At 47.2% G+C, this 10,072-nt stretch overlaps 1 protein-coding gene and 1 pseudogene across 2 annotated transcripts; one reads left to right on the top strand and one right to left on the bottom strand.

Annotated features, from left to right (window-relative positions):
* Positions 1–980: 980 nt before the first annotated feature.
* LOC309536458 (small ribosomal subunit protein bS16m-like) lies at positions 981–4,266 on the bottom strand (annotated as a pseudogene). The gene is made up of 4 exons (XR_014224528.1): positions 4,155–4,266; positions 3,295–3,319; positions 2,230–2,490; positions 981–1,171 (listed from the first exon to the last, which is right to left on the bottom strand). The product of XR_014224528.1 is annotated as a small ribosomal subunit protein bS16m-like (transcript).
* Positions 4,267–5,061: 795 nt separating this feature from the next.
* LOC309538268 (uncharacterized protein) lies at positions 5,062–7,896 on the top strand (the record flags this gene model as incomplete). The annotated part of the gene is made up of 5 exons (XM_082233613.1): positions 5,062–5,186; positions 5,935–6,156; positions 6,328–6,454; positions 7,572–7,703; positions 7,889–7,896. Exons 2-5 carry the CDS (start codon positions 5,983–5,985, stop codon positions 7,894–7,896), a joined length of 441 nt encoding a protein of 146 aa, XP_082089739.1. The 5' UTR covers positions 5,062–5,186; positions 5,935–5,982.
* Between the last annotated feature and the right edge of the window lie 2,176 nt (positions 7,897–10,072).

Genomic DNA, 10,072 nt, shown 5'->3' with positions numbered 1-10,072 from the left:
TTAATTTTATTGCTAGGGGCCTCGTACCTCGTGTTGTGCAGGAATTCTAAGACGCACACACACAAAAATCAGTGCAGTTTTTAAATCAGTGGTTGAAATCAGTGCAGGGTTCAGTCCTCCATTGTGATTCCAAAGGTGTCTGGCTGTATCCAGACATGGAAGAAAACTTGCTCCTTGATCTCAGGAACCATCGTGCCAAATTTGTGACAGTACCTTAAGAGGTGGCTAAATGAACAGACAAGCAACTTTCCAAAATATATAGCAGTCTGCATTCATGGCATAACCTTGTGGCAAGAAATTCTGTAAGTTTTAACTGTGCATCAATCTGACGCAAGTGTAAAAATTGCTCAGGAGTAACTGTTCAGATGAGATATATTTATAGGGTTGTATCCAGTTACATCCTAATCGGAGCAGACCCACTGAAACGAATGGATCTGTTAGTCATATCCATTAATTTCAGTGAGTCTGCTATTGAGTAGGACTAACGTTGGGTCCCACCCCCTTGACATTGATGGAATAAATATCAATAGGAGGCCAGGTCATTATCTGTGTTCAGTAAGGCACAAATAAATGCACATTTGCTCTATTCCGTGACAAGAAACACACATTTCAGCCTTCCGGATTCTTAATTGGTGCCCAGATCCAAACATCAACAAAAACCACTGCCACCCCACTTGGGAACCCTCATGCAAAGTTTGGTGGCAATATCTCAGGAGGCGGTATGAACTCATGCCAAAAAATGGGTGAAGTCGCACCCAAAATGTTTCAGTACGCTATGGTAATTCCAAATGGCGCCTGGAGTTCAAACATCAATGCATGCCTCATCTTAGAAACCTTCATCCCAAGGTTGGCAATGGTATCTCGAGAGGTGGCCAAACCTATCCCAGAAAACGGGAAAAGTCACGCCAAAGTGATGTTTCGTTCTGCCACCTTGAATCAAAATGGTGCACAGCATCCAAGCCTGAATGTATTAATGCACAACAGGCGGTCCTTCATCCTGGCACTGCCTTCGAGGAGCTGGTAGCGAGAGCCCCACACTTTGCTCTTTATTCATTCTGAGCTGGGCTTGCTTCTTCCTGAGCAGCCCTCTCAGCCTGCTGGGCTTGGGCTTTCCTCACTCTTTCGGCGTTTGTGATGGTCATCGGATGCAGGGGGAGGAATCCAGAAAGCCCTGGGCGGAGGAAAGAAAAGGCACTTTGCTGTTGCTGTCTAGACTCTTCACAGCAAGGGTGGGGAAACCTCTCTCAGCCTGATGGGTCACATTCGCTTCCGGTCAACTTTCCAGGGGGCATGTATGAATGGTGCATGAGGCCAGAGGCAAAAGCGGCTGGAGCAATTTGTGCAGTTATTACCTTTGCACAATAGGCTGCTTTCCCTATCCTCCATCCAGGAAGCTAAGCAAAGACACATTATCAGAGTTCAAGCCAGACACCTGAGAGTGTGAAGCAGGAGCAGTGAGGGGATGTGGCTTAGGCAGAATTCTGAGGGCCAGATACAGAGGGCCACATTTGGTTCCTGGTTCTGAAGCTCTCCTTCCCTGCATTATGTCTCGAGGTCAACTGTCTAAAGCATAGCACGGTGGGGAGAGTCAGGACACACAAAATCTGGAGTTCATCGCCTTCAGAAAATGTACCGACAATTTTGCAGTCATATGTCAGGGGTGCATGCTGCTGTTAAGACTACAACTCTCATCTGACCCAATGGCCAATGGTTAGGGATAATGGGAGTTGGGAGTCCAAAAAGATACAGCTTCCCCAACGCAAAGCTGTGAAAGAACTGATTGCCTGGTTGCCTGTGACATCAGGAAGCACGCTGTGCTTTCTGTTCCACTTGTTCCCCCAGACAAATTCTCAGCTTAAAAATAAATGGGAGGATTAAGAAAAAAAATTCCTGCATTGAAGGTAGTTGAATTGGAGGAGCCCTGGGGCCCCTTATACCCTTCGTATGATTTTATGAATCGTCATTATCAGGAACTGCCTAAGTTCAATGGATAACTGTACAATAATCAGAATTTTATTCAGCAAAACCCCACCACAAGGATAGGTTAAAATAATGCAGGAGTTTGGCATGGTGGGGAAACCATTCAAAATATAAAACACATTTAATTTTTGTATAAATGCTTTGTTCAACAAGCAAAATGTCAATCTAAGTAAGGGAACACAGAAAGCGACAACAAAACAGGAGCAACATCCCCCCCCCCAAAAAAAGAAGGAAACCAGGTGGCATTACCCAGAAGTTTCTCGACGGGCTTGGTGAGATGGGCGCCATTGGCAATCCAGTATTTCAGCCGCTCGAAGTTCACACCAACGATCCTCTCGTTGTGGTCGTTGGGAAGCGGGTCGTAGCACCCAATCTGCTCCAGGTGCTTCCCGTCCCGGGCTCACTTGTTCTGTGCAGCCACGGTCCGAAAGTAAGGCCTGTTGGCGCAGCCACCCATAGCAAAGCGGATGACGGTATGCGCGTTGTAGTACTTTTTCAGGAGGCAGTGCCCTGGAAGGGAGACCGTGCAAAGGCAATGTCAACAGAAACCCTGCATTTATTGAAGATTTCCCTCCAGTGGTTAAACAAGCTGAAGGAAATACTTCTTTACACAGAGCACAGTTAAGCTGTAGAACTCGCTCCCAATGGAGGCAGTGATGACCACCAACTCCATAGTGCTTTTCTTCATCTGCAATATATATCACTCATAAATGCTGATTTTTGTTTTTACACCCCACCCCGCCTAGAAGTACCAAATATCTGTTTAGTTACAGTTAATTTTTAAGTCGTTTCAGTCTTTAAACAATGGTAAAAAAAAGGTAAAGTTAAAGGACCCCTGACAGGCAAGTCCAGTCGCAGATGACTCTGGGGTTACAGTGCTCATCTCGCTTTACAGGCTGAGGGAGCCGGCGTTTGTCGCAGACAGTTTTTCCGGGTCATGTGGCGCAACGGACCACAAAGCAGAGCAGCACTCCGAAACGCCGTTTACCTTCCTGCCGGAGCGGTACCTATTTATCTACTTGCACTTTTTGGCGTGCTTTCGAACTGCTAGGTTGGCAGGAGCTGGGACCGAGCAAGGGGAGCTCACCCTGTCACGGGGATTCGAACCGCCAACCTTCTCATAGGCAAGCCCAAGAGGCTCAGCGGTTTAGACCGCAGCGCTACCCACGTCCCTTAAACAATGGTACCATTGAATGCAACCTCGCCGTCGCTCCCGGACCCGCAAGCTCGGGGGGGGGGGATAATTTTTCCCATTTATCCCCCCCAAAAAATAAGTGCGCCCTATAGGGTGAAAAATACGGTAATCCCACTTACCCAGCTGAACCATGATGTCTGGTTCCTGTAGAGAAGGGGAAACAGAGGTAACAAATCAGATCCCAACACTCAGTAGCAGTCTCATATTAAAACAAACAAAAAAGCGCCATCAGCTTACAGTTATGAAATGAGGAACCAGGCTACCTAAATTTCTGCAATTCTAAAATAAATGAGAGAGGGGGATGTGGAATAGAAGTTAGGCCCAGGGAATGAGAACACAGAATCCTTGTGGTCAATTCCTCAATTATCCCTAACCCAGAAATGTAGACAGCTCTTTTTATACAGTCAGACCACCAGTCCATTTACGACTGCCACCTTTGTTCTGGCAAAATATAGGACAGGATGGGGCAGAGCAGTTGGGGGGGGGGGTTATTATTTTTTTTCCAGCTGGTGCTGAAGTGAATTCAAAGCAATCTATTACAATCTATTGGCGCCTCTGAAATTTGTCACACGCCCACATCCACGAAGTTGTAAATCTGTCTGTGCTTGGCTACCCACAGCTTAAATACATGACCTTTCTCACACCCTTTCGGACACATGCATTTGGAGAGGATGCCTAACTTGGCAGAGTAAGAGAGACACACACAGAGAGAGAGCTTCTTACACTGAAATACGGGACAATCCTGTATTATACAGGACAGGCCGCGACCCTGAATTTAGCAGTTATCTATCCGCAGCGGCTCTGCAAGGTCTCACATAGCGTCCACTCCCTACCTTGGGACCTTCCAGATGCAAAGCAGATGCTCAACCACTGAGCTACGCTCCTTCCCCTCAAAATAAAGTAAGGCGCGAGTCCACATGGTTCCGAGAAAAGGGGCTGATTGAAGCAGCCGGCTTCTCCCCCGCGTGGCGAGCTGTACCTGCTGCCTGAGCCCTTAGCTGCTATTCCCCAAACCCGCGCAAGGCAACTCGGCGCGCTCACACGACCACAATTCCCCTCCAAGCGACAACCGTAGAGACGCTACTTACAAGGTCCTGGAGGTCGGAAACCACGTGAGGAGCCCGAGTCGGCCGCGCGCATGCGGCGGAACGAGCGTGGGAGAGGCGACCAATCAGAACTAGGTGTATTAAAAAAAAAGACACGACGCCGAAGCGCATGCGCCAGAGGGCGACGGGAGCTGTAGTTCCGCTTCCGCGTTGCTAAGCAACCGCATTAGGCCGCGCAGGCAGGGAACCAGCCAGCGCGCTCCTTGGCCGGGCTCCGGCTCGCGCGGCCCGTGTCCCCTTGGCAGGTGAGGGGGAAGGAGGAGGAGGAGGAGGAGGAGGAGAGCGGAGCGAAAGGCCAAGAGAAGCTTCAGCACAACGGCCAGAGAGAGAATAAGAGAACAGGCCCCGCCTCTGCCTTTTGGCCCCGCCTTTGTTGCGCTTGCCGGCTTCCGATGCGCATGCGTGCGCTGGTAGCCTTCCTAGAATCGTCGTTGGAAGGTTTCCCCAGGGTCCGACCCACGGCGAGGTTTAAAGCACCCCAAACATATTAAATTGACTTCTTTTTAATGGATTAATTGATGAATTTAAATAACTATGCACATCATCAAACCTTGATATGGGTGCTTAAAAAAAAAGTATAGAGATAGTTTGGTATATACGCTGAACTTAAAATTTAACCACCCACACTTAAAACTGTGTGCTGTCGCATGTTAGGACAGGCTGTCTGTAATCTTCTCTCCCCCCCCCCCACTTCTTTTCCAGTTGTTAGAACATACCAGCACATCGAAAACAGCTGGAAAAGGAAATAAATGTGGGTCTCTCCTTGTTGACTAAGCCCCACCATTTTATAATTTGTCTTTCCGGACGGATCGACATAAACATTTGATTGGTTCATCTAGCCACTAAACCTTGCGGCCCTGAAATAGATTGCTTTATGCCACGTTCCTAACTGCATTTACTCAAAGGTAAGCTTTAAGAGTGGAAGTGATGTTATTTGTGGAGGATAAGGTTACCTGTGGCTAGACCTCTTGAATACCTTTTGCTGGGAGAGAGTATATCTTCACTCAGGTCCTGCTGACAGGCTTCCCAGGGGCTTCTGGTTGGCCACTCCAAAGACAGGACTTTGGACTTTTATTATTATGAATTCAATTTTTATATCGCCAGCTATCAAAAGATCCCAGGGCTATGTCCAACATTAAAAACACATTACAGAACACCCATGATAAAAAACATAAAAAGCATACGTACAGACAGCCTAATTAGGCAATAGTCATCATCACAGTCCTCTCCAACACACTTTCCACAGGCTAGAGGTTATTTAGTGGCTAAAGGCCTGGGTAAAGAATAATGTTTTTGTCTGGTGCCTAAAGACATGTAATGATGGCTCTGGGGAGAGTGTTCTACAATCGGGGAGCCACCACAGAAAAGGCCCGGCTCTTGTCACCCTCCAAACCTCTCTGGGATGGGGGATGTAGAGAAGGGCCTCAGATGACAAGCACGTGGTCCAGGTTGGATTAGCCTTTGGCCTGATCCAGCAGCCAAGCTCGTCTCAGTCGTAAGTATGTCCCACTCATGTTCAGTAGGCGTGTGTGGGGGGGGGTGTCTATCCACAGGCACAGTGTGCATAGGCTCACAGTCTTTGTTCAGTCCTATATACCCCATCTGACAATAAGAAGGTCTCTTTTTCTCATAACAGGCTTTTCAACTTTGCAGGGCTCTTTACCCCTTTGTTGCAACGGGAGCACCTGAGCCGCTGCCCTCATGGAGGAACGCGACACCTTGATGAGGAAGAGCTTCACAGTGCTGCAGGAAATGAGCAAACGGAAGCAGCGGCAGCAGTCGCAGCAGAACAATCCGGTGTGGACTCCTCCATCCAGCGGCAAAACCATCTCCAGCAAAGCAGGCCAAGCAGGGAGGGAGTACTATGAGAAGCAGGTAGGCAAAGCCTTGATACGAGCAGAATCCTAGCAGGAATTTGAAAGGGCCCTGGACATCATTTAGTCCAGCCCTGCCTGCTCAGTGCATGATGCCGTTAACAGCAGAGGTTGCCGATGTGGTGCCTCCTTTTTCGTCTCCTTTGCACCCTCAATTCCTCTCCTTCCCCAGGCTAAGGAACAGCTGGCGAGCCCTACAAGGTCTCCCGGCATGCCCGAGGAGGAACTGCGGAAATCCTTCCTCATGCGCCCTGGGTGCCCCAGGTACAGCCACAGAGCTACTTCAACATCTGACCTTGGTAAGGCTCAAGAGGAAGAGGCAGTCTCTGTGGGAGACCAGGGTGGTGTAGTGGGCTGGAGGACAGCTTTCCCCAACCTATGGTTCTCCATCCAGGCACTGCTGGGCTGCAACTCCCATCAGCCCCCAGCCAGCATGGCCAATGGTAAGTAGTGGTGGGAGCTGGGAGTCCAACAACATACGGAAGGCAGCAGGTTCCCCATCCCTGAGTTAGGTGGAGCAATGGGCTGTGTTTTTCTGTGGTGCAGAGATGGGGAACCTCAGCCCAGCACCAAAGATGGCCCTTCAAGCCTCTCTTTTGGGACTCTCTCCAGGCTACATCCTGTTCACAGCCCACACCCCTGCTGTGTACCTGCATGTGTGCTTTTGTCTGGCTGAGATGCATCATTGTACTCTGCCAACATCTCCTTTCCTTTCCCTAGCTAGCAGGACCAGTGGTCAAGGACGATGGGAATTGTAGTCCAAAAACAGTTGGAGGCCCAAGTTTGGGAAACTCTGCCCTAGTCCTACACTCCCCCCTCGTCAACACACAGGAAGGATAGAGAGAGGTGGGGGGGGTGCCTATAGAGACTAGTCTACCGCAAAAGTTTAAATTTATTGCTCCACCCAGTTTTGCCTCTGGCCTCACCCACGCTAGGAGCAAGCAGTCATCAAAGTACTTTAATGAGCACCTTTCCATCCATCATCAATCAAGAAGGCATCCTAACTGAACTCAAGAAAATCTTACTTGAACTGTCAGGATGTTGACGTACATTCCAGATAACCGACTCCTGAGCTTGCTAAGTGCTGTTGTAACCCTAACCTGCCCCCTTCCATAATCTTCTCACGTCCAAAATGTCTCTTCGTGTGGGCATGAGAACCAGTGGTCCTCCAGGATGTTGCTGGACTTCAGTTCCCACCAGCCTCAACTATCATGGCCAGTGGTCAGGGAAGAGGGGAGTTGTGATCATCCAACAACCTGCTGAGAGCTGAAGGTTTTGTTTTGCTGCATGCTGCATGCTGTCTAAACTGAAAAAGTGGTGCCTCCATTATTGGCGATTTCCATGCACTGTGTGTGTGAAAGACCCATGTAACCGTCTCCTTCCTCCTCCTCCTCCTCCTCCCCCTTCTCCTTGCAGAGAATGAGATAACCAAAGGCCACCTGCCTTGCAACATCAGCACCATAAGTCTGTCCTGCCAGCAATCCTTGGAAGAACGGAAATTGATACTTCAGAGACCAGGTATCTTTGAGTCAAAGAGCTGCCTCAGATGTGAGTGCCTTTGTCTGACTTGCTGGTTCCCACACAGATCCCTCCCCTCCCCTCCCCTTCCTGCTGCAAACCGGAGTTTACATCTCAGGACTATGCAGGAAGGGGTGTGGGGCAGGCAGCTTTGGCTATGCTTAAACAAAACTGCAGTGCTTTCGTTTCAGCTGCTATAACTCGCCTCTTTTCAGGCAGCTGAGCTGGACAATTTCTAGCCTTCCGATGTGCTACATCCCAGGACAGCCTTCTTTTTATAATGGCAATGTATTAAATGTATCGTTAAAGGGCTCCACTATTGCCCATGGCACCCTGGGTGCTTCCAGACGATTGCTAGACCCGTGTGGGTTTCAGTCGCATCCCAGCAGATTCAGGATTTTGGCACCATTTTTGGGAGAATTGCCAAAAATCAGATTTTTGCTGAAATTGTGACCCCGGGGCACAATTTCAGCCAAAATCTGATTTTTGGCACCTCACTCAAAAATGCTGCCAAAAGCTTGAAAATGCTCTCCTGAAAGGTTTGGCACTCGAAACAGAAGGCTTTTTATCACAGGTCAAGAAATCAGCCCTCAAAAACTTAACCGGCAGAATTTTTTTTTTGAAAAAATCCCTAAGCCCCGGGGTCACAATTTCAGCCAAAATCTGACTTTTGGCAATTCACTCAAAAATGGTGCCAAAAGCTTGAAAATGCTCTCCTGAAAGGTTTGTCACTCGAAACAGAAGGCTTTTTATCACAGGACAAGAAATAAGCCCTCAAAAACTTAACCGGCAGAAAATATTTTTTTGAAAAAAATCCCTAAGCCCCGGGGTCACAATTTCAGCCAAAATCTGACTTTTGGCAATTCACTCAAAAATGCTGCCGAAAGCTTGAAAATGCTCTCCTGAAAGGTTTGTCACTCGAAACAGAAGGCTTTTTATCACAGGACAAGAAATCAGCCCTCAAAAACTTAACCGGCAGAAAATATTTTTTTGAAAAAAATCCCTAAGCCCCGGGGTCACAATTTCAGCAAAAATCTGACTTTTGGCAATTCACTCAAAAATGGTGCCAAAAGCTTGAAAATGCTCTCCTGAAAGGTTTGGCACTCGAAACAGAAGGCTTTTTATCACAGGACAAGAAATCAGCCCTCAAAAACCTAACCGGCAGAAAATATTTTTTTGAAAAAATCCCTAAGCCCCGGGCTCACAATTTCAGCCAAAATCTGAATTTTGGCAATTCACTCAACAATGGTGCCAAAAGCTTGAAAATGCTCCCCTGAAAGCTTTGGAACTTGAAACACAAGGCTTTTTATCACAGGACAAGAAATCAGCCCTCAAAAACTTAACCGGCAGAATTTTTTTTTTGAAAAAATCCCTAAGCCCCGGGGTCACAATTTCAGCAAAAATCTGATTTTTGGCAATTCTCTCAAAAATGGTGCCAAAAGCTTGAAAATGCTCTCCTGAAAGGTTTGTCACTCGAAACAGAAGGCTTTTTATCACAGGACAAGAAATCAGCCCTCAAAAACTTAACCAGCAGAAAATATTTTTTTGAAAAAATCCCTAAGCCCCGGGGTCACAATTTCAGCAAAAATCTGATTTTTGGCAATTCTCTCAAAAATGGTGCCAAAAGCTTGAAAATGCTCTCCTGAAAGGTTTGTCACTCGAAACAGAAGGCTTTTTATCACAGGACAAGAAATCAGCCCTCAAAAACTTAACCAGCAGAAAATATTTTTTTGAAAAAATCCCTAAGCCCCGGGGTCACAATTTCAGCCAAAATCTGACTTTTGCAATTCACTCAAAAATGGTGCCAAAAGCTTGAAAATGCTCTCCTGAAAGGTTTGGCACTCGAAACAGAAGGCTTTTTATCACAGGACAAGAAATCAGCCCTCAAAAACTTAACCGGCAGAAAATATTTTTTTGAAAAAAATCCCTAAGCCCCGGGGTCACAATTTCAGCCAAAATCTGACTTTTGGCAATTCACTCAAAAATGCTGCCGAAAGCTTGAAAATGCTCTCCTGAAAGGTTTGTCACTCGAAACAGAAGGCTTTTTATCACAGGACAAGAAATCAGCCCTCAAAAACTTAACCGGCAGAAAATATTTTTTTGAAAAAAATCCCTAAGCCCCGGGGTCACAATTTCAGCAAAAATCTGACTTTTGGCAATTCACTCAACAATGCTGCCGAAAGCTTGAAAATGCTCTCCTGAAAGGTTTGGCACTCGAAACAGAAGGCTTTTTATCACAGGACAAGAAATCAGCCCTCAAAAACTTAACCAGCAGAAAATATTTTTTTGAAAAAATCCCTAAGCCCCAGGGTCACAATTTCAGCCAAAATCTGAATTTTGGCAATTCACTCTACAATGGTGCCAAAAGCTTGAAAATGCTCCCCTGAAAGCTTTGGAAC

The sequence above is a fragment of the Podarcis vaucheri genome, assembly GCF_965113315.1.
Source record: "Podarcis vaucheri genome assembly, chromosome: 7".
In the NCBI taxonomy this organism is placed as follows: domain Eukaryota; kingdom Metazoa; phylum Chordata; class Lepidosauria; order Squamata; family Lacertidae; genus Podarcis; species Podarcis vaucheri.
This window is presented reverse-complemented; position numbering and strand designations above follow the sequence as displayed.